The sequence below is a fragment of the Falco cherrug genome, chromosome Z (genome assembly GCF_023634085.1).
Source record: "Falco cherrug isolate bFalChe1 chromosome Z, bFalChe1.pri, whole genome shotgun sequence".
In the NCBI taxonomy this organism is placed as follows: Eukaryota; Metazoa; Chordata; class Aves; order Falconiformes; family Falconidae; genus Falco; species Falco cherrug.
The window spans coordinates 37,066,520-37,091,060 of record NC_073720.1 but is presented as its reverse complement, the minus strand read 5'-3'; the positions used below and the strand labels follow the sequence as shown (position 1 = coordinate 37,091,060).

General features: G+C 41.6%; 2 protein-coding genes across 6 annotated transcripts in view; one reads left to right on the top strand and one right to left on the bottom strand.

Annotated features, from left to right (window-relative positions):
- Positions 1–549: 549 nt before the first annotated feature.
- Positions 550–5,444, top strand: RPS6 (ribosomal protein S6). The gene is made up of 6 exons (XM_055699626.1): positions 550–667; positions 1,465–1,596; positions 2,697–2,907; positions 3,279–3,425; positions 4,609–4,766; positions 5,310–5,444. Exons 1-6 carry the CDS (start codon positions 662–664, stop codon positions 5,403–5,405), a joined length of 750 nt encoding a protein of 249 aa, XP_055555601.1. The 5' UTR covers positions 550–661; the 3' UTR covers positions 5,406–5,444.
- Positions 5,445–14,081: 8,637 nt separating this feature from the next.
- The window catches only part of DENND4C (DENN domain containing 4C), a 79,723-nt gene continuing 69,263 nt past the window's right edge, over positions 14,082–24,541 (bottom strand). For all 5 annotated transcript variants that reach the window (XM_055699621.1, XM_055699624.1, XM_055699625.1 and 2 more), the window contains 4 exons: positions 22,737–22,854; positions 20,999–21,152; positions 19,848–19,912; positions 14,082–19,152 (listed from right to left, as the gene is read on the bottom strand). In XM_055699621.1, coding sequence (XP_055555596.1) covers positions 19,016–19,152; positions 19,848–19,912; positions 20,999–21,152; positions 22,737–22,854 — 474 coding nt within the window. In that variant the 3' untranslated portion in view covers positions 14,082–19,015. The remainder of the gene's footprint in view (positions 19,153–19,847; positions 19,913–20,998; positions 21,153–22,736; positions 22,855–24,541) is intronic.

The window sequence follows — 24,541 nt, the reverse complement described above, 5'->3', positions numbered from 1 at the left end:
GAAACTGCAAAGTCCTTGACTTGGTACAAACATCACCCAGCAACAACTAGAAACATCCGTGTGCCATCAACATGGTTCTCACACCAAATCCAAAACACAGCACAGCACCAGCTACTGAGAAGAAAATTTAACTCCATCCCAGCTGAAACCAGGAGAATCCACCAGCCCAGCCAGCCTCTGACTGGACTGCCCGTCCCTAAACCCGGGGCACTTCCTCACTGCGAGGGAAACCGGCAGGAACAGGAACATTTTTTCCTGCCAGAGGCCGCGCCCCGGCCTGCTCCTCAGCGCGGCCGCCTGAGGTAAAGCCCGGCCAGAGGGGCTTGTACGAGCACGGCAGGTGCCCGGAGCTTATCGCGGCCGCCAGCCCTGGCAGCAGGTGCTGCGCTGCCTGGGAGCGCGCCCCTTGCACTGCACAGCGGGTGACACGGACACCTCACCACCAGCCCGCCCGGCCGCAGCGACCCGCCGCCAAGCGGCAGCGCCGGCCCCGCCCCGCCCCGCCCCGCCCCGCCCCGCCGCTGGCGCCGCCTCGCTCGCCATTGGGTAGCCCCGACCACGCGGGACACGGGTGACACCGCTCTCGCGAGAGTTGGCGGGTGTATGTGGGGGCGACGAGCGGAAGTGCGGCCTTTTCCTGTGGCGGCGCGGTTCGGCGAGGATGAAGGTAACCCTGCGTCGGGGCGCGGGGCTTTGCCCTCGAGTGTGCGGGTTCCCCCGGCACAGATGGCCTTGGCGTTGCGTGCGGGGCCTCTGGCGGGGGGCGGTGTTCCCTGATGGCGGGGCTGGAGTGCCGTTGTGGGGCGGATGGCAGCGGATTGTTGGTGGCGCGACATGGAGGCCGGGCGGGCCCCGTTCTCTTAGGGGGGCCCCTGCCGCCGCTAGGACCCGGATTCCTTTAGTGGTCGTTAGTCCGTTGAGAAGGGCTTTTGGGGGCACGGGGCGTAGTAGGGATGCATCGCGTGTGATAGAGCGCTCGGCCTGTGCTGTTACCAAGCCATACTCGAGCGAGAATTGACGGGAGGCGTCTCCGAGGCTCTGGGCTTTGTACCAGCCCCCAAGAAGCACAGGTAATCACCAGCGGCAAGTGTTGCTCCCCTTAAGTTGCTTACACAGTTTTCTGGTACAGCAACATGTGTTGTGACGGGTTTGCAAAAGAAGAGGGAACAAGTTTCAGCTGCCTTGACTTTCTTGATTGCGGCCTGTTTGAAGGTGATCTAGCTCCAGCTATGATAAAGCCTGTTTGCTGTGTAACTGAACGAATAATAGTCCAATGTGGCCAAGGACAGACCTGACTGCCTGTAAGCGTGGTAGTGACAAGCTATAGCTAGTAAGCATTCGTGTAATCAGATGGGGAGATTTCAGCTTTGAAATGTTGAGATGAAGCAAGCAGATAAATACTAATTTTCTTTTACAGTGCTTCATGAGAAGTAAACCAAATGTAACTTTTTTCATTATTGTTAGCTGAACATATCTTTCCCAGCTACTGGCTGCCAGAAGCTCATTGAAGTGGATGATGAGCGCAAGCTGAGAACATTCTATGAGAAACGGATGGCCACGGAGGTCGCAGCCGATTCTCTTGGTGAGGAGTGGAAGGTAAGAAGTGTAGAAGTGTGTCAGAGCTGTATTCAAGGAGTTTAAATTACAGAATTTCTTCAGTATGCAGTTGTCACACTAGAATGCTGTATGGCAGGGATCCTCAAACTACAGCCCCCGTCCCCCAGGATCCTCAGTCTGGTCCCTGGTATTTACAGAACCCCCCGCCAGGGGTCGGGGGGGGGAGACCAAGTAGCTGCAGATGACTTCCTGCCACTTAATCTGTGCGCCAGCCCCCTGTTTAAAAAGTTTGAGGACCCCTGCTCTGTGGTGTATATTTGGCAGGTATGTTGGAAGCTTCTCTTGCTATATGTACTGAATTTGCTGATGAGGCTAGTCTGTTCTGCTTTGTTTTGTCTGAATGTTTTGGGGGGTTTTAAGCCTTGTGTTTTGAGTTTCATACTGTTTTTTGCAGTAGTTGTTGTTTGAGAGCTGTCTTGTTTTTCAGGACAAGTTAAATCTGTACCGTAAAACTGCTGATCCCTTCTTTACTGAACAAATTCAAAATGGCCTTCATTGTGTTTAAATTGCTGTTAGTGCATGGGGAAAAGCATGTTGGGCCTGGTGTATGGGCTTGGAATACTTGAGTGTTAATATGGACAGTCCAGCTGAATTTGGGTAAATTTATCTTTTGTACTGCAGCCTCCACAAAGAAGGCAATAAAAGCTTTACTTTTCCTTCTTTCCCATGTATCTCTGCTCCTTTTGCTCTTGTGCTGTGTGCAGATTTCGAGTTTTTGATGATAACAGGCTTTGGTTAACTTTAGCATTAAAGTAAAGCTAGACAATAATGGAAAAAAATCTAGTCAGGTGTAGCTTAATTGAAACTTTGAATGGATAGAAATTTGATAAATTTTTTTGTATATTGGAGGGTAAGTAAAATAAATGTAAATTCTGGTGGTATCTAGAGCTATTTCTGTTAAGTAAAATTCCTGAACCATTGCAAGTGGCGGGGTTTGCAGTGGCAGTAATGGTGACTTTTCCAAAATCACAGACACCATGTTCCTGTTACTTGAACAGTATATTGTAATATCCACCACTTCTCCTTAAAGTAGTAGAGATCTGTGAGCAACTAAGAAGTGTATTTTTGTGTTTTCATAGGGCTATGTTGTCCGGATCAGTGGTGGAAATGACAAGCAAGGCTTCCCCATGAAGCAGGGTGTCCTGACTCATGGACGTGTCCGCCTTCTGCTCAGCAAAGGCCACTCCTGCTATCGCCCCAGAAGAACTGGAGAAAGAAAGCGCAAATCTGTCCGTGGTTGCATTGTTGATGCCAACTTGAGTGTTCTGAACTTGGTCATAGTGAAAAAGGGTAAGAGTTTAGATGAACCAAGCAATAGGTAGAAGTAGGCATCTGGAAAGACACTGCTTGCTAGTGGCTGAGAAGTTGTGTGGAATGCCAATGTCGTCCCAACCTCAGAGTGTGAATGTATCTTGAAATGCCCTCTAAGCGTTAAGTTCTTGTAACCAGAAATGGTTACTGAAACGCTTTCCGTGTTGCCAGCAGTCTGATCACATTAAATTAGCAAAGTAGCTAGCAGTGGCAGTGTTGGCAGGTGGACCCCAAGGATTGTCTATCGTGCATTTTTATGCATTTTAAAAACTAAAATTGAGTATCACCAACAAAGCAGGCATTCAGTAGATGATGAATTAATTGGCATGTTTAAACTTATGTTCTTAAAGGTGAAAAGGATATTCCTGGGCTGACAGACACAACTGTGCCCCGTCGTCTTGGGCCCAAGAGAGCTAGCCGAATCCGTAAGCTGTTCAACCTGTCGAAGGAGGATGATGTTCGCCAGTATGTTGTGAGGAAGCCTCTGAACAAAGAGGGTAGGAACTGAAATTTTACAACTCTGCTGATAATTCCATGAAACCAAAGTGTCCAGCTTACTGCAGTAGACTAAGTACACTGTAGTAGTAGATCCAGGAGTTGACTGTCACATGGTATTTAAGCTTTGTCAGCTGTAACTTAGAGATAAGAAGTGGGGGTTTCTTGGTTGCCCCTTTCTGGTACCCACCTCTTCCCTTATGGTCTACTGTAGCACAGTTGGTTTTAAAATGTTTGATAGAATCTGGAACAATATTTACTAGTGGTTGTAAGGATAATACAAAAATAATTATTAATAAAGGAGAGTTAAATACGAGGTGGAACGTTTCTAAAACACTTTTGAGAGGTGGAGGTAAAAAGCAGTATGATAAAGACACTTAAGATTTTTCACCATTGCTTATGGCAGTCTCCAAAATGAGCTTTTATTGGGACCGTGCTATTTTTTTTACTGCCTGTCTCTTGAAGTGTAAGGTTTCAGTTGTGGGGTTTTTTGCATTTGATCAGGGAATGGAAAGGGTGAGGATTTTTAGCAGACAGCGCATGATAGAGCTTGGTTGGGTGAAAGACTGTTATTTTCTGCATCATAGGAACTGTTCTGTCCATTGAAGAATGTGATTGTGGTGGACCTCAGGCTGTTTCTTTTGACTTCTGAAGTCAGGCAGTAATGAAAAGCAAAATTGTACAGATGTCTGTGGTGTTGTGTTTTGTTTACTCATTATGGGCTATGTAGACCTGTTTTTTGGATACATATGACAAGCCTGTATAGACTTGTACAAGAGAGCTTTTTTAACACTGAAAACATAAATGATTTGTTCCTAAAGCTAGGTGATGAGTTTCCATATTCCGTAAGTGTTTAAATCTAGGGGAAATTTATTCTGCAAAGAAGCTAGAACTTTCCACAAAAAATGCAGGGAGTTGGAGGTGTATTACTTGCTCTTAATTGCCGATAACAGATCATGAGCATTAAGACTATATTTTGTTAATGCTACATCTGACAGTTGTTGATCACTTTTCCTGCAAAACCTGTCGAGGTTGAACTCTTGTTAAGTTGCTATAATGCGTAGTACACTAAATAATGTTACCATAACAGTGAATGGAACTTGCTTTTAAGTTTGTCACATGAGGCGTGAGGTCTCTTTGGAAGGTAATCTGCCACTTAATGCTAATTCATAATACCTTTTTTAGGCAAGAAACCCAGAACCAAGGCTCCCAAGATCCAGCGACTTGTGACCCCACGAGTTCTGCAACATAAGCGCAGACGTATTGCTCTGAAGAAGCAGCGCACTCAGAAGAATAAGGAGGAAGCAGCAGAATACGCTAAGCTCTTGGCCAAGAGAATGAAGGTGTGTTTGCCGCTGTAACTCAGACATATCAAATACCTCATACCCCAGAATCAAGGGAATTGGTAAACTTGGCTGTACACTTACAGCTGCTGTGTACTTGCCTCATTTTGAGTAGCAGTGCCTGAGTGTAAGTATAAACATTGCCAGTCAAATACATGAGTTTGGTCTTCCACCTAAAACCACAGTGACTACTAAAGGAATACTGTTGGAATATTTGGCATAGTACTTGAGTGTTCCGTGACTTCTAGATGGAAACTGAGAGCAGATAGACCTCTACTATGTTGTAAACTTTGCATTAGTATTTTTGGGGATACAGTCCATATTGTTTAAAGACATGGGTCTGTACAGGTTATGATCCTTGTAGAATTCCTTCTGATCTGTGAAGGAGGAAACTGTATTTTGCTTTATTGACTGAAGGAATCCGTTCTTTCTGGTAGCTTCCTTGAAGTTGTATTTTCTCTAGTTTTTTACTTTGTAGATGTTCCAAAGTGCTTGATTATGTACAATATCTCCATACTCATTTCGTGCTGCTTTGCTTTTCAGGAAGCCAAAGAGAAGCGCCAGGAGCAGATTGCAAAGAGACGCCGGCTTTCTTCATTGAGGGCTTCTACATCTAAGTCTGAGTCAAGTCAGAAGTAAAGATGTACATGATACTAAAAATAAACCCTTTTTGTGGTTAACTTTCTGTGTGAGACTTACCAGTGCATATTTTTACTGGCTGTCTCTTAAAATAAATAGTAGTCTAGACTAACTGCATCATGCAGGCCAAACTGCAATCACAGAGTTAAGTCTCGATTGAGTTCTGTTTTGAGAACATGTAATAAATACTCGTGTCTCCAATGAGAAGTTCTGATTTATAATAGCCTTGTGCAAGCATGTTAAATTTTCTACAAGTAGTAGTTACTTGTAACAGCAAAATCCTGTGGGATGGTTCAACAGTGTCCCCAAGAACTGAATGTAAGCTAATCTTCAGGAGCTCTGGGTAGAACTCACTTACTAAGTACTGTTCCGTGGTTTGTTTGGGCTTTGTTTAATCTTGAGTACAGGATAGTGTTTCCAGATGAGGAATCATGTCACTTGCTTTCACTCTTGATTGTAAGATTTGTAAAACAAAGCCTTGAGCCGATTGTTGGCAGAATGAAGTGCAGTTAAGTCAGTCAGGCTCCCAGTGAAGTGGTCATAGCACCAAGTCTGTCAAGAATTTGAGAGTCTGCATAACTGTGTCATATCATTTAGTTTAAGTAGCCCTGCAAGGAACAGGGAGTTGAACTTAATGATTTTTATGGGCCCATTACAACTTTAGATAATCTGTGGTGCTGTATTTTGGCATTCTGCTCTTGAAATTGGTGCTGAATAGTGAGCATGGGTAAGTCAGCAATTAAAAGGTTTGACTTCACTTAAGGACAGAAACGTTACAGTACCCTTTATGTATTCAAACTACTTTGTGCAGATCTAGTACCAGGTAAGGGTGATGGGAGTTCTGCTCTGACTTGAGAATGCATGTTAAGTGTTTCATGTTAGAATGATCTGCAGCTAGTCTTAGTTGTTCTTAGAATAGTAATTGGGATCCACCTCAGTTTTTGTCAAGATAGGTGCTTCTATTTCCAGTATAAACGCTTCAATACATTCAGCTTTATCACAGCCTAAGAAGTAAGGAAGCTTTTATTTTTACCTTCCTGTGTGCATGGCAAGGCTCTTCACGTCAGGCCCCCACCTGACTGGCTAGAAGCAATTTTTTAACACACTGAATGGAATTTGTGTTGCAGAACCATGAGAATTGCTGACAGTAGATGCTGGGCACAGAATGACCAAATTGCCATCCTTGGATTTTTGGTTTGTTAGGGTGATGGTATACAGATCTCTGACAAGGGTAGAATTTGCTATGAAGCATCTATGTGCAGTAGAAGCCTCAGACCAAGAGAATTGGCTGAAGCAGTTACTCCAGGCTTCCATTTTAAGTGGCCTTTCACAACATAGCTGTTCAGGTGGAATAATAATAGATTATTTTTGAGTGACAAATCAACTACATAATGAGAAAAGGCAAAGAGAGTCAGCAACAGTTCAGCATGAGTTAAATAAGAATGCTGGCTAGTTTTGTAAAATTTTAAGAAGATACCATTTTACAGGAAATGAACAAAATTTACCTCCAAAAAACCACACCAATGTATGGAGGCCATGTTAAAGACATACAGTTTCACTTTAAACATGAGGTTCTTCACTTCTAGTAGTGAAGATAGCTATATAGGCCCTGTTAAGCCTGAGGTTCACTTAACACAGGAAGTGTATCTTTCACAGATCCACTTAAAATGTAGTGCTAGTCTTTCAGCTGCAAAAATTGATGTGGAAAACAGATTAAATCTGTATTTCATCTGGCAGATATGCTTCATATGACAATCTTAACCCGTTCACTGAATAACTTGCCTACATTGCAAATCTTTACAGTAAAGAAGTCTTATCACCAGGCTCTGTTAAGCAAAAGGGAGTCACATCTAAGCATGAGATTAGCACTCGCTAAATTCACAATGATGGAAATTTTACAGGAACATGCAGGAGAGAAATGCACAACTCATTCCTTAACACAGCAGCCTTCTGTTTTGCATCCTAGTAAAAGGTACTTGGAATTAAGAGGCAGTTGCATTGGTCAAGGTCACCAAGCACTGAGGTAAGTGTCTAAAGAGACCTGTGTCCTAAAAAAGATGTCCTACTCTATGGGCTACTAATGAGTCTTTTTTAAAAGCAGTGCAACTGATATCCAGTTGTATTGGTGGGTAAGAAGAGCGGGTGAGCTGCTGGTTATTTTTGTTAAGCTGTGGGTGAGTGTGTGGCCTTGTTAGAGCCAGGAAGTAATACAGCCTAACCCCCAATAACAAAAACCTTGCTGTACTGCTTCCCATCGGTTGTTCTCTTGAATCTTCCTTTGTGGTTCCTGTGCTGCTTTGTTCTCCAGTCCTCAGTTTGCAAGTGCAAATTGGGTATACCATGTCTTGGAATTGTAGAAGGGTTGGAAGGGACCTTGAAAGACATCTGGTCCAACTTTGATGAGAAGGAGAGCCTAGATGACATTATCTGGTACCCTCTACAGTCATGTCTTGAAAACCTCTGGTGATGTGGAATCACCTGTGTCCCTGGGGAGGTTGTTCAGGTGATTGATCATTCTCACTGTAAAATTTCTTCCATTGAAATGACACCTCTCCTGGTCAACTTGTACCTGTTGCCCCTTGTCTTCTTTCTGTGGTTCCTTTCAAAGAGAGGGCTTCTGTCTGCTTTGAATATGGGATAACGTCTCCCCTGAGCTTTCTCCAGGGTGAAAAGACCCAAGTCTTTCAGTCTTTCCTCATGGGGCATTTTATCCTGCCCTTTGATCATCTTCATGGCTTCCTTTGGACCCTCTCCAGTCTGCATCTTGAATTGCGGGGCCCAGAACGGGAGCCAGTACTCCACGTGCAGCCAGAAAAGTGTTGAGTGGGACGATCACATCTCTATCTCTGCTAGCAATGCCCTTGAGGATGCAGCTCGGGATCCTGTTTGCCTTGGTTGCCGCAATGGCACTCTGCTGACTCCTGTTCAGCTTGTGTCCTCCAGAACCCCCAGGTCCCCCTCGGCAGTGCTGCTGCCCAGCCACAGCTCATGGCCGGTGCTGGGCTCTGTTGTCCCAGGTGCAGGACTCTGCACTTGCCTTTGCCGAACTTCACACAGTTCCTGCGAGCCCACCCTCCCAGCCTCTCCAGGGCTCTCTGAAAGATGGTTCTGCTTTCTGACACCTCCACCTTGCCACCCCGTTCAGTGACACCAGCAAACCCAGCGAGGATGCTCTCCCTGCCATTGTCCGGATCGTTTATGTTTAACACAGGGCCCCGTACTGGTCCCTGGGGGACCCCACTTGTGACAGGCTGCCAGCCTGAGTAAAAGCCATTGACCAGCACCCTGAGTGTGGCCTGTGGGACACCTGCCTGCCCATCTCACAGATCACCCACCCAGGCTGTACCCTGACAGTGTGTCCAGGGGGAGGCTGTGGGAAATGTGTCAAAGGCTTTGCTGAAGTCCAACAACCCAAAGAAACAGAACACACATAAGACCAATACAATCAGTTTTAAACTGGCACAGTCTGAATTCAGACGGTATGACACTACAGGAAAAAAGGAGGAAAAAAATGACTGTAGAGGGATTTTTAAAGGACTGAGGACATATGTTACCATTGTCTGGGTTGGACAACCCAGGCCTGTTAGTTGAAGCTGCTGAGCAACTTTTGTAGGACAAGGCCTCAATGACAAGAGTCCAAGTACTGATAGCCTGATGAATAGAGACTTGTTAGAACTTGTAGGGCACTAGCCCTGGGAACAAAGGAACAAGCTAACTGCAGACCCCTGAGCCGCTACAGTTGAGGAGGCAACCAGAAGGACAGAGAAACAAGTAGCCAGGTAAGGGAACGGATGGCGCCGATATGTAACTTTGTTAATCAAGAAAGCCGCGTAGAAAGAAATTCCCTTACTTTGGAATAGAAGCTGTTGCTATGTCAAGGTAAACTAGTAAGTTCCTATTGTTCTAACGGTGTGCCTTAAATATCAACCAATCAGTGTTTTTTACGCTTAAGATTTAACCAATCAGTGTGTAATATGTAGATGGTAGAAACGTATATAATTGTAAGAAAATCACTAATAAATGGACAACTTGCTTGCTGTGTCCCGTCTCTTCATTCGCCGCAAACTTTAAATTGTCCTTGGAACAAGCAGTGTGAGATAGAAAACCAGCTATGCCCGAACAAGAAACCAGGTGCAGGGCAAGTCCTGGGAACCGCGGAATCAACACACTCTGACCAGCACACTCTGACCAGGCGCCTGCAGCATGCTCACCCGTCAGCGACACGGACTCCCTGACCAGAAACTTTTATCCAATCACCTCTGTGTAAAGTCGGGTGAGCGGTCGGTTTGTTATAAATTTGACCTGTTTGCTTAATAGAGGGAGCACGGCATGTAGCCATATTGGTGTGAGTGTTGTGACTTGGCCGACTCTCCACGGGGACCCTCTTCGTCTGGCGCCCAAACAGGGACCCATTTGGTCACTTAAATGCTGTTTGCTTTTAAATGCGGCAGTCTCTGTGCATTGGACCCGAAGGGAAGTTGTCCGATTAGGGAGCTGGAGGTCGGAGGTGGGTGGAACCTGGAAGGCGAAAAGCAGAGTCCAGAGTTTGGTGTAGAGCTGCAGATCGCACCCCCGCCGGTGGTAAGACCCTGACGAATAAGACACGGCAGGGCTCTCCGCTGATACAATTAAACTCTTAACTAGTATCCTCTTTAAGAGAGGCGAGAGCAATAAAGAAACAGAAGTGGAGGCTTTAGTTCGCTGGACACGAAAAAAGGGTAAGATTCCCGAGCCTGCATTATTGTTTAGTATTACAGAATGGAGAGAAGTGGGAAATTGCCTCAGGGATACTACGATTGAGGGAGGTAAAGAAGGAGAAGAAGCTAAAGCATTAGGAGCTACGTGGTGGTCTATAATTAACACTCTGGAAACTATGAAGGCAGAAAAAAAAAGTAGCGGCGGCAGCCATAGAAGCGTTGGGGAGAGATGTGTAGAAAAGCCGGTGGAGCAGAAGGGTGATTCACCGAAGCCTTCTCTCTTGGCTACACTTTTCGGAGTTGGGCATACTCGTCCTATGAAGGGTATGTCCGCCGCTGCGTTCAACTGTGCCGGAGCTTTTAGATAAGACAGCGGCCAAACCGAAAGCTCCCCCTCGGCAGCCGGCGGTGACCGAGCCGAACCCGGAAGAGGCGGCCGGGCCGCCCCAGGCGGGCGGGGCAGCGGGTCACGCGGCACCAGTCACGTCAGGGCGGGCCGCAGCGCCGTGCGGTGACGCACCCTCCTCTTCCTGAGCGTCATCGGACGGGTCTGAGGGGGAAGGCGGGGAGGAGCCTTGTGGTAACAGTGCGGAGAAACCTTTACAGGAGGTAATGGATAAATTAAGAAAACTGGAAAAGCGGGTTGAAGTGAACCTGCCTACTACTTCAATACCTGCAATTCCTCCAGTTAGCCCAGCTACCCCGCCGATGCTGAACTCGAGCAAAGATCCAGTGCTACAGCATCGGTCCAGTATTGTTCGTGATGCTGTTTTGGAGGGTGACTGGCAGGTGACCAGCTCGTTAGCTTGTCCGGTACTTCCAGTTATGTGCATAATCTTGATGCACATAACTGGCACATGATTTATGGAAGGTTAATGATCAGATTTTAGCGATGGGAGTGTTGCAACCTGCTCTTCCACCTTTTATGACGGTCCCTCAGATTTGGCAAATTGTTGTGATAGACTTGAAAGACTGTTCTGTCTTTTTCACGATTCCCTTACACCCTGATGACACACAAAGAGACTCACTAACGATGATTTGCAACCGTTCCGATCCTGGTTGCATGGCACCGAAGCCAACAGTCCTCGAACAGTTCATCTATTGTGAAACAGACATGGGTTGTCCAAAAAGAAAAAGGGGGATATGTAGAGGGATTTTTGAAGGACCGAGGACATATGTTACCATTGTCTGGGTTGGACAACCCAGGCCTGTTAGTGGAAGCTGCTGAGCAACTTTAAATTGTCCTTGGAACAAGCAGTGTGAGAAAGAAAACCAGCTATGCCTGAACAAGAAGCCAGGTGCAGGGCAAGTCCTGGGAACCGCGGAATCAACACACTCTGACCAGCACACTCTGACCAGGCGCCTGCAGCATGCTCACCCGTCAGCAACACGGACTCCCTGACCAGAACCTTTTATCCAATCACCTCTGTGTAAAGTCGGGTGAGCGGTCGGTTTGTTATAAATATGACCTGTTTGCTTAATAGAGGGAGCACGGCATGTAGCCATATTGGTGTGATTGTTGTGACTTGGCCGACTCTCCACGGGGGATCCTCTTTGAATGCCAAAGGAAAACACCTTGAAACCTAAAAAAAAATGGTAGAACACGTCCCTCTAAACTACTCTGGTAACCATGCAAATCCGGCCTCTGCTCCTCCCAGCGGTTTCTGGCTGCCACTTGTCCCCACAGAGCCACTGAGACTGGTAGGCAACTCTGGAAGCCTGTAGTGCAAACCTAAAAAAAAATTCAGGTCTGTTTTTTCTAAAGGATTGAGACTCCACAACCTTCCAGGCAACCTGTTCAGTGTCTCACTACCCTCACAGTTAAATATTTCAGTATATTTTCCTGTGGTTCAAGTTCATGTCCATTGCCTCTTCTGGCACAGGGCACCACTGAGAAGAGCCCAGCTCTGCCTCCTCTACTCCCCACCCACCCCATCAGGAATGTGGACACATGGATGACATTCTCCTGAGCCCCTGCCCCAAGCTTTCTCCAGGCTGAACGGTGCCAGCTCTGTCAGCCCATCCTTGCAAGACAGGTGCTCCAAGCTCTTCATCACCTTTGTGGCCCTTCCCTGGAGTCATCCCAGAATGTTCAGGAATGGATAACTGGCTAGCTGAAAAGGGTCACATAGACATAGTCCAGCTGGCTGGACAAAAATGCACATCGCTCTCAGCTTACCTGAAGTAAAGCAAAAATACACTATCCTTGGCTGTTCTTGTTACACAGTAAAAGGAATATCGCGGTGGGAAAAGAATGTTGCAGGTGGGAACAGATAACTACAGAAGAGAAACTAGGGGCGGGCTTGGTATTTAGGCAACTAACCAATAATGAGCTTAACTTTTGTAATATGTATGAGCTAATTATAACAAGGCATAAAAGGTGACTGTAAGGCACAATAAACGAAGTCTGCTGATCAGTCATATTGAGTGACTGTGTCCCCTCCGTCGCGACAGTTCAGCTCTCTTGTACTAGTCAGCCCAGACTTGGACATAGTGCCCAGATATGCCTCTCCAGCACTGAGGGGTGAGACAACCTCCCTCCACCGGCTGGCAATGCTCTGCCTAGTTCACCCCAGGACACTGCTGGCTTGCTTTGCTGTGAAGGCACCCTGCTCACTCACAGTCAGGTGCTTGCCCACCAGGAACACTTCTCCTGCCCAAGCAGTCTCCAGCTAGTCTGCCCGCAGCCTGCACTGGTGCATGAGGCTATTCCTACTGAGAGACAGGACCTTTGTGTTTTCTTTTAGATCCCATCAGATTTTCTCCAGCTTGTCAAGTTAATCAGTCTTCTTTCACTCCTCTATGTAAACAGTGGAAGTTTGTCTCTACAGAGTTAATGAGTATTCCTGATAGTAGCTCTGAACAAATGGAAGACCAGAGCTTCTTCCTCAAGCCAGCTCCTTCTGCTCTTGCCTTCTACCATCACATTCCCTCAAGTTTCCCACCTGGTTTTGGCACAGAAGACAGCAGTTCCCTCCTCCCTATAGCTTCAAATGCAAATCCTGGGTTCATGCTTTGGGGATTCCCCAAATGCAAGATTTTGTTCCTGTCTGTTACATCCTCCCTCAGCAGGTCACCTTAAAGGCAGCATATTAGGAAGGCAGTGTAGTATTTTTAGCAGGTATTAAAAAGACAGCAGTGAAGTGACAAAAGCAATCTGAGCAAAACAAGGAAAGGCATTGTGATGCTGACAAGATTATAAAAATCCAGAAGACTAACTGTTCCTGAGCTCTCTAACTAAAAACAGGCCTGAAAAGATAATTTTATCATGCATCTTCTCCACAAGCTACCAGTTTGTGCTCCAAGTATCAGTTTTTTCAAAGAGAAAAGTCTTTAGGGTCTGGCATTCTTATTTTTACTAACAGACTAATAATAAAATAAAAATCAGGAAACTGCATGTAAACCTGGAAGTATGTTATAAGGCAGGAGGTCCACCAGTGTCTCTTGCAACCTAGGACGCATCACTGAAAGTACTACTCTGTGCCCCCTTCACAAAGCCATTGAGAAACCAGAACTCTTGGGGAAGTGTCCTGCCAAGTACAGCCACCTACCGATCTGTTCCCACCCACTGATCAATGCTTTTCCCGGTCAGCAGGAAAATACAGCAGCAGCTCTATTGTCAGGAAGCCATGGTCCAAGACTTTCCTGCAGACAAGATCTTAATGGATTCTGCCTCCCTCAGCCTGTTTCTCAGTTCTTCTTACCTCTGCTCATCCTCATGGCTTGCTTAAGGTGCCACAGAGACATCCTCTCTCGTGATCAAAATCCCTACAAGTGGATCCCATCTTTTCCTCTCCCCCTGCCCCAACTGCTCCTGCTCTTTCTCACCATTCAGAAGTCCCTGAGGTACTATGAAACAATTCCCCAAAAAGGTAGATGAAAGTCTCTGCTTTTGCCCAACTATAGGCTGAATTTATACTTAAGATTAAATTCTGTCAAGGAGGTAAGTTACAGTGGCAAAAAAGCTGAACAATTTAAATTTTTTACACAGGATGCATACATACTTTATTCGGGAAATACATTAAAAATTGTTTCTTAGACTAGGATGTCTATACAGAATTCAGAATATGCAGAGTGCCCTTTTAAACTCAAGAAATATTTGTCAAATGTACAAAAGCGTTACAGAGAAACACTTGTTAATCAAAGCACAGTAAATGGATGCCATTCTTCAACAGTTCAAATCTGTCTCTAAGCCAGTGCAAATTTTATTGCATTAAAGAAAGCTTCCCAACTCACTTAATAAATTCATTATTTATTCACACTACATCCTTTCCATCCTCATTACAATAGTTTATTTTAAACTCCTAGAAGTTTAATGTGCTTCTAAAAAACAGCAAACAATCCCTTTTATTTGCACCACTGATTGATGCAGACTGAAAGAACAAATAAGAACCCCATCCATTTCTCTCCTTGTATGCATCACAATATACAGCACTGTAGGATACAGAACTAGAGTCCAATTCAACCATTCAGTTTCAAGACTTAAAAGTTACAAGGTTGTGTGTTTGTTTTTTAAAAAGTTCCATAATGAGAAGCTGATATACAGAAGGCATTTTAAGATTTTTATTAGTTAAAAGAAAAAAACCCCTTTGTTGGAAATGTACAGTTATATGAATGTAATGACCTGCTTACCATTTAAATGACCTGCTTACCATTTATATATTTAATGGAATATTGTTAACTGCGTTGAAATAATTGTTGAATAAAGAGTTTCAAAAAGAGAAAATGACTAAGTGGATTCTTCAGTTACTTACATTTTAACAATTTGTTTTAAAAATATAATTTCAATGATCTAATGTAATATACATTTTTAAAATATCCCCTATGTTGCAGTTATTCAAGGAAAGCAGTAAACTCAATGAATGGTATATTCTTCTAGCTGCAGCAATATAAAAAGCCATTAATTCACAGTTAAAATGGAATAAAATTACTCATTCACAAGTGCAATGTAGCTTGAGCTTAACCATTGTGAAATTCCACTAGGAACAAGACTAAGTTACTAGCAAAACAAATGAATGTAGTTTGGAACACATATACTAAATTATTTTCCATTAAAATTGTATTGTCTAAACTCGAGTTATACAAAATGTGAAGACACGACTATAAGTAACATAACGTATAGATGCTTCTAGTAACATGTAAAAGCTGGTACCTATTACTGTGCCGATACTGCAGTCTCTATACCTATGGGGCTTTGAAAGTTCTTACGTCTTGGTAATGTGACAGAATATATTTATAATTCACAAAGAAAAACTTTGTCACTTAAGAATCCTGATTCTAAACTTTTAAGACACTATTTGTTGTTTCAATTCTACAAAAAATAGCTATTTTGATATGAACACACAAGCTATATGTAACTGCTTTACAGCTGGGTGAAAGGTGCAGAATGGTATCTTCTCACCATAACTTACTGCAGTTCAACATCCTTGGGGCAACGGTGCAAGGAAGCTTCTCTGTGATAACTGTTCTTCCTGCACAAACTTTCTAAGTTCTTGGGCTTACCTGAAATTCATTAACGGTTTGCATCCACGTATACAATCAGTTTGCTTTACACCCTCACTTCGTGCATGCATTGCAGGTTTTGAAATTAACACTGATCTGCAAGCATTTTCTTCACGTTTATACATGAGAATTCCAAACACACAGAGAAGAGCCATCTCCTCCTGAACACTGGCTGTTGAGTTACTAGACAGAGTATTTGGAGGCAAGAGTTTTGCAAGTGAGCAAAATGCTACTTTTTCTGCTTACATGGAGAGGAAAACAGAACCAAGATCAAGCTTATTGACACCCCTCCTTCGCAACACTTCATCAAGCTCATTCATGCATTATGGATTCAGATAAATTTGGATTACTAGGAGTGGGGTGTCAAACACACTAAGACACATTTGTAGGTGACTAACACACTCCTAAGTAGCCCAAGAAGTTCATGCTGTTACTGACCTGCAGAGAAGAACTATGCCTTTAGCACCCAATTTTCAGAAAGACAAAAGTGTTCACAATGCACTCACAAAAAACTTTTGAAGTCCTTTCGCTGTTTATTTTTGGCCAAATTTTCAACCATACAAATACCGAACCATGCTATGCTATTTTATGCCATGCCCTTTTCTTACGCATGCTCACAGTTCTTTCAGTGTTCAGATTAGGGAAGCCTGCATCTCAGAAAGTTTGTGTAGGAAGAACTGCAGTCTCTACCTTTTTGTAGGAGGAGACCTGAAAGTCAATGGAAGAACAGGCAGTGCCATCATGCATTTGAAAGGAGAGAAAGCAGCTAGGAAAAACCCACTCAGTTCTTAATTCCTTTCAAATTTTTGTGATCTTTTTTCCTACAAAAAAAAAAAAAAAAAAGAAAAAAAAAAAAAAAGAAGCACCTCCTTAGATGAAAACTTAATAAACAAATTGCTTTCACAGATCTGACTTTTCGTTTGAACTATGGACTTCACTCAAGAACCAGATGATAAGTTAACTATTAAAAACTAGGCATTAAAAAATCCAAATTAAAAAAAGCAAGTGCTTACTTTTGTCACTCTGCATTAAAGAATTAGTATCAATAGGCTGATTCAAGATTTCAAGTAGTCACATGCAGGACTTCTACCACAGGAAGGCAGGAACAGAAGTTGATTTGTAGTGTACAGAAATGCCAATATGCAGCAGCAAACCAAAGCAAGTTCAGTCCTGCAGCTGTGCTCTTCTCCTCAGGCTTTAGGTTTTCTTTTTTTTGTTTAGTGTATATATACCCAGGGAAAGTCTAACATTTAGCACTAGATGCTGTGACACAATCTGCTTTGCTGTTTCTACAGCAAATGAATCTGGATTTTCAACAACAGATGAGAAGTTTGTTTTGAAAGAAGGTAAACTGCTTACAGAATTTATTTTATAGTAGTATTATTTACAATGGTTTGTCATTTGGATGTCACCAATTTACAACTGGATGTCACCAATTACCTAAAACAGCACTCACCAAACAGATTTTCTTTGTAATTTAATGGGCTGGGAGAATTTAAGGGTAACGAAAACTTGATTCCTTGCAAGTTGCATCACATAATCATATGGTTTGTCCATTTAACACTCAAAAATTATCTTTGTATAGCTGTATGTTTAAGATCAGTATAAAATTATACAGGAAAATTTGCCATTTTGATTTGTAGAACTATCAATTTGTTTGGACGAATGCTTCAGGCAGATTTTTACTTTAAAAGGATGGAACCGCACATGTCAACTATGTAATAGAAGAAGAGAGGAAAATACAAAGAATCAGGCTCCACCCTTCATTGTGATGTAGGTTAGGTATCTGCAAGCAAACATGCATAAACCCAAATAATAAAGAATGAAAAAAAAAGACAGTGTGTGCTCTCCTGCTTTTAATTGTTGAGAAAGCACAGTATTTTCATCAGGAGAGAATCTGTCCAGACAATATCCCCATATTTACTTAGAATCAGCACTTTTAGACAAAATACAAGGAATCAGTCTAGGATGCAAATGTATTTTGTCACAAATAGTGCAAATCCTATGTTTTAGCCTCATGAAAAAACAAAACTTGGGTTTTCTTTTTTCATGTAAAAGCTGTTCCAGACAGATCTTCATCCCTCATCATTTTCAAGAATGAAAATTTTTAAGAAAGAGAGTAGCATGAAGTAAATACATTCATACTTAAGATGTGATTATAGTTTTAGCTATGCTCCTTTAACATGATATAGATCTTACAGGTGTTTTTTTTTCCTAGGAATAATTCCATCAGAAAAGCTACACCATTAAATTTCAGAAAAAAACCTGGAATAAATCTTACGATATTCCTCAAGTAACAGAAACATTTAAACTGTTGAACGGTATACAGGCTCTTCTGGTCAAGACTACAACTACTGTAGTCAATTACGTATGTGAGGTGACAAATTGTCTTACCTACTAGAAGCAATCAAAAAGTTAGATTCATTTTTTCATGCATACACTCAAGCACTTTGTTTGTGATAATATACACCTTGAAGACCACATTTTAAAATATATTTAAATTGAAATATTGAATTTGGACTATCAGTGCAAAATAACTAACCCACAGGCTAGCATGAAACCATGGACAGGATGATAAAGAATTCCAGGAAAAGACACTTTTTAAGCATACATGTATACAATATAAAGCATTTTTTTTCCCACACAGTATCTGTTTAACAAACCTTGTATGTATCCTAATGCCATATAAGTTTCCCATCTAATTTTTAGACCACCACCTATTTCTGAGCTCTTAGTGTAGAATGCTATCATTCTTCTGGAGAAACCAGCAGTATGTTCATAAGATCCTGAATTTGTGATATTGAGAATACAGGAAAACTGAGTGTAAGCTTCTGTTTTTTACAACTATAGACATACATTATGAAAAGATCAATCAAAGATAATTTAGAACACTGACTGGGCAAGGGTCAGGAGAAGGGTAGCAATTTTAGGTACTATAATCTGACAAAAGCAAATGCATTGCAACTTCCAATCCCAGGACTCAAATATTTACATACAAGACTTAAGTATTCTGCTGCAACAAAGGTATTTCATTGGAATACACAAATATTGCTGGCCCTTAAGAAAGTCACCAACTATAGGCTGCTGGTTAATTATCACCCTTTTGAACAACTTGGTATCATGGGGGAAAAGATTTGAGGGAGGAAAAGGAGAAGTATATACAGGGGGAAAAAAAGCAGGTCAATCACTGAAACCAATTCACCCTATTAATGCAGTCTGTAATCACTTTAATGTATTTCACACTGTGTCTCATGAGATGAAAGACAAGAATGTATGTTGTAGCTTAATGAAATTGCTTTGTCAAATTGCTCAATTATCACCTTTTGGGATTCAAAGTGTATATCACCATGCTCCTGGTTTGTTCACCTCTACTTCTGTCTCACTGAAGTATAGCATGTGTCTTCCTCATTTTTATATCAAAGGTGCTCCAAAGCACTTCCTACAACACTCAACCCTGCTGCTTGGTGGAGCATCTATTTTCTGCATCTTTTCAAGAACATCCTTTGGTAGATTTTTATGTGCAAGTCTGTATTCACTATCAAAGACCTCTGAAATAGAAAAAGAATGGTAGAAGTTATTAAAGAAAGAAACCCTGTACAGTGCATGCTACTGTTAATATAAAATACTTCTGGTCATTTTTATATAACAACAAAATAATTAACTTAATTAGCCACTGATTTATTTTTTTCAGAATGCATCCTCTCAGAGAACCTGAAAAGCATCTTCATGCTGGAGCATCACAGAGCACCACAGTAGGTGCCCATTACCTCTATCACAGTTTAGCTTGCCTGTTCCCAGGGTATTTCCCCTGCCACACCCCATAAGGGAGTCCCTTCACTTGCATACTACCAAACAGAAGTCAGTTTAGAGGAGATGAGGAAAGGGTGAGCAATCAGGTGGCTAGATGTCATAGGTCTAATATTTGGGTCGGAGAAAGATGGACCAGACTGGGAACAAGTTTTCAGACACGAGGAGTTAAAGCTTCAAGCTAATACATTTTGTTTAGATTAACCGATTACTGGTTTCAAACAAAGTCAGAATTAATGGCCTCATCTGAATTACATTTTCATAAAAGCAACACCTAATTGAAGAGTGACAGCCCTGTACTTTTCACTATAACAGCTATTAAAAAGTTAGCTGGAAAGTCATAGATGAAAAGTCAATTTTATACACTAGTCTTCATATAAAGTACTTATATATTTCATACACAGACACTATGCACTTCACAGTATTTTTCGCTTACCAATGTCAATGTTCTCTCTTCCAAGAGACACCAGAGACAGGAAAAGAATTTCTCTGTAAAAACTCCTAGGAAATATTTTAAAGGGCAAGTCAATGAAAGCACCAGCTATCCGAAGTTTAGAAAGTCAATGTTGAAGACACTAATCTTCCATTATGTAGTTTCTGCAACTGTTCCGTTAATCTTGCTTGTGAAGAAAGTGATCTATCTACATGATTACTAGCTTAAGGTTTTCTCATGCCTGAGTATTTTTCCTTAATGCATGCAGTTATGTTATCGCCAAATCCCAGCAGTTACATTTTCTATGAAAAATCTCTTTGATAAACATGCCATAAAAACTCCAGAAACCCAAGACATATAAAATTAAGCACCATTTATTAACTCATTCCTGCCTCATGGTGAAGTACAGGGAGCAGTCTTATTTTAGATCTCCCACACTTTTTGTTTTAGGATGTCACCATCTGTCTCAGAACTAGGTGTCACTGAACAATTTTTTTCTTGTGGAACTCAAAAGATTCTCCTCTAGGCAGATTAATTCTTGCTTCTTTTTAATAACTACAAACCACAGAAGCAAAGGTAACTTAGCATGACAGACTCCAAACACATCTTGTATCTGCTGTAATTTATTTCAAAAGCTATGCTTTTGTGGGAAGCCCTCTTTGAATTGTAGTGTAGATGGAAAAATGTACCGTACAAGTGTTATTTACATGTCTCCCTTTGTTTGTGGATCATGCAGTATCCACTTTTCTTAGCCAATTCTCCAGGCTGGTAGAATTTCTATAGATATAACTAGGTAGTTTGGAGAATACTCCAGACACTGCAACAGGATGCCACATGCTTGTATTCATCAATTTGCTAGATATGGAACAACATGAAAATCTGCATAATTGACATCTGTGTTTTTCTTACTCATTTGTAAAACGTCAGTTTTGATAACAGAATTGCATTTAACTATTTGGATGAATTATGCATCTAGCTACAGAATGCACCTGTGTGTAAACATGGGCATAAACAAATTCACACAGTGTTTAGTGGACACAAACGAAACTGAATATTCCCAAGAGGTCTTTATGGAATAATCATTATGAAGTGTATATGGTCTGATCTTGTTTAAGTTTGAATGGAGTCAAAGTAAGAACAAATCACCCCTTTACCTCTGTCGTTTCACATCTGGCTTAACTTTCTGTAGGAGGAGGTTGATTGGTTTAACAATGTCATTGTGTTGAATACTTAGTTTGATGTTCTCCAACAAAGTGTTTGTTGCCAGCTGATCTTCTGCCATTGTGGAGGGTCTCTTTTCAGAAGAATCTGGGAAATGTAACCATATAGATTACTAGAACAGTGAAGATATTTTTTTCCACTTTAATAACCAGAAGGTATTTCAGAAATTGAGATACATATACAGAACCTCTAATCAAACTACAGAACCATATTCAAGAGCTCCCACATGACAGAGAAATACAAGAGATTGAAGAGTATCCAGCATCAGATGTTGCCTGTAATGTTTTTTTAGCTCAGATTTATCGTTGTACTTCAGTTTCAAAAACTATGTTCAATCCAATAAAGTTATTTTTTACACAAAAAGAAATAAACCAAAAGAAAACACTGTCACATTTCTTATCAACGAAACTTCTCTTATCAAAGACCTTCCTAAAAGCCACCTAGAATTTATTGATAACTTTGGGCTACATGGTAATGCACAGTTGCGTCAAACAGGAAAGAAAATTATCAGGACATAAACCATCATGATTTTTTGCTTATATTACCATTTCCAGAAAAACATTGAACTATTATTCTTTGGAAAACAATGACTTATGAGGGAATGAGTCCATTTACTGGCAAAAAAAATAAGGCTACAAATTAGGCAGCAAGAACATGGCACAAATGAAATGTAGACTTAGACTGAAGCCAGTAATCAAAATCACACCAGCCTAAAGTTTTCATATAACTGACATATATGATGGCTTACAAATATAATTTCCTGTTTTCCATATAGTTTCTGACACTGCTGTAGACCCTATCTACAATACTATCACTTTTCTTCAACATGTAAACCAGGCCTTTTGCTCCTTTATTTACATAAGAAAAATATATTTCTGCATCTTCATTCACATCTGAATGCTTTAGGGATGCTTTTCATGCATTGTGCTCAAATCAATATGCTTTTGTAGAAACTAAAGGAAACATCACATCTTACCCTGTGCTCTTGTCTGTAATTTTCTGATCAGCCTGTTTATTTTTAGGACTGACTTCAAATACACCCTTTTTTCTTCCTTAGACCCAGAATATCCATGCTACGTATTTTTTAGCATAGTTTTAAAAATTAAATACAGGCTGAGAAGTTTAGGTTGATGAAGGGGGTTTTGCTGATCAGAAGTAATGAAATTCCGAAGTTCTCATAACCAGTCTGTCTGTCTTTTGTTCATTATGGCAGACGATGGCTTTCTTGGACCTTATTTTTTGACAGTCAAGTAGGCTGCCAAATGTTATTAATGGGGCTTGTATCTTTCATTCATCTATAGAAACACAAGATACTTTTTTGTAATACAGTCTTCTTTTTCATGCCTGCATAGATATAACCAGATAATGCACTGAAACACTCAGATCAGGTGAAGCTTATTTAGCACCATATCTAGAAAAAATCCTCCCACTCTGTTTTTAAGTGTATGACATATAAAGGATGAGTGACATACCTTTTCACACAGATCAGGAAGATATTTTCACAAATAATTTGACACTGAGACTAATGTTTACTACCTAAAGGAATGTGGATGCTTCACACACTAAAAAAGCTTTCCAACTTGATAGGCTGTGTACACTCCAGACACTACAAAACTCTTTCTTTCCACAGCTTCTGCTCCCTCTGCTTTCTGTAACATTTGTTTTACTTACTGAGATTTCTCCAAGATATATACAGGGGCTCCCCTGGCTCTTGGTGGAGGTTGATATTGTCCCACAGAAGATGGATGTATACTAGCTTGCTATCTTGAGCAAGAGATGTCAAAGGAAGCTAAAAAACATGAGGAAAGGGAAGAAGTTTTAAAAACAACAGGACAGTCTTACTGTTTAAAAAACCTGGTTTTTGACTCATTTTGGAAACAAAGAAGGTTTACTTTCTTTATCTTGAATCCAACAAACAGAAAAGTTGATATCTTCTAGAGGAAACTGCACTCAACCAGAGCAAAGTCACAAGAATCGCAACATTTAGTTCCCTTTTTTTAGTTTACACTAGTGTATGAAGACCATTCAGTCTTCTTCTACATCTATCTGAAGAAAATATTTATGGGTATTGTCCTGGCTGTGGCTGAGGTAAGAGTTCATTTTCACCTCAGTAGCTGGTGCTGTGCTGTGTCTTGGATTTGGTGTGAGAGCCATGTTGACGGCACATGGATGTTTCTAGTTGTTGCTGGGTGATGTTTGTACCAAGTCAAGGACTTTTCAGTTTCTCAGGCCCTGCCAGCCAGAGGGCTGGAGGGGCACAGGGAATGGGGAGGGGGCACAGCCAGGACAGCTGGCCCCAACTGGCCAAGAGGTATTCCATACCATAGAATATCATGCTGAGTATATGAACAGGGGGGAGTTGACCGGGGCCTGTCAGTTGCTGCTGGGGGACTGGCTGGGCAGCAGGCAGCAGGTGGCCAGCAACTGTATTGTTCATCACTAGGGTTTTTTTCTCGCTTCCCTTTGGATTTTATTCCTCTCCTCTACTCCTTCCTTTTCATTATAATTGCTATTACTATAATTATTGTTTTGGGTGGTTTCCTCCTATTTTATTTTAATTATAAAATTGTTCTTAATCTCACACCTTGGCTTTACATTCTGTTCCATTTCTTCTCCCCATCCCCTCAGGGGGCAGGGGGAGTGAGTGAGCAGCTGCATGGTACTTAGTTTCAGGCTGGGGTTAAACCATTACAAGCATATATCCAAAAATGTTTTTTGTGCACCAAACACGTTACTTTATTTGTACTGCTCATCATGCCCTGCCTTAGTATTTTCTGACCTGATTAAGACCTGGTATGCACGTCTATGTGTTGGTCTTCCCATCAAGAAGAAACAATCTGTATTTGCATACAAATATGAACCATTTCTTCCCATGAAAAATATATATCACTCAAAACCATAGTTCTGTAATCATTTTGTAATTATAAGTGCCTCTGGAATCATTAATACAACAAGAATTAGTGGACATGAAAACTGACCAATAGTGTGCTGATTTAGAGTATTAATTACAAGGTATTTATTATGTCCCACCTTGTGGTTTTCCCTGATACTACATTGTATTTTGCCAGTATGCTTTAACTTTCATTATTATTGGTCTTCAACTACATTTCCTGGAAGACTGTTCTTGGTTCTGCGTGGGTTTGTTAGTTGTTGGGTTTTTTTCAAATTGAGGGAGAGAATTTTAAAAGCAAAGTTCATACATGTAGATAGGAAAATACTACTTTTTTGCATGAATCATATACTTATTAAATTTGGTACTTACATACACAAATTATATAGGTTTCAGAAAAACACCTGCTCCTTAAATGGGAAAAGCAAAATACTAAAACCACAGCATCCATTCTGCGTTTTTGTGTTCTATTTATATAATAATGAAACTTGGTGGAGTATGAATAGTAAAAAATATTAGTTTAAAAGAATAAAAAATATTGACCAATAACTTAAAAGGTTTGTATACTGAAGTATGTAACCCACAC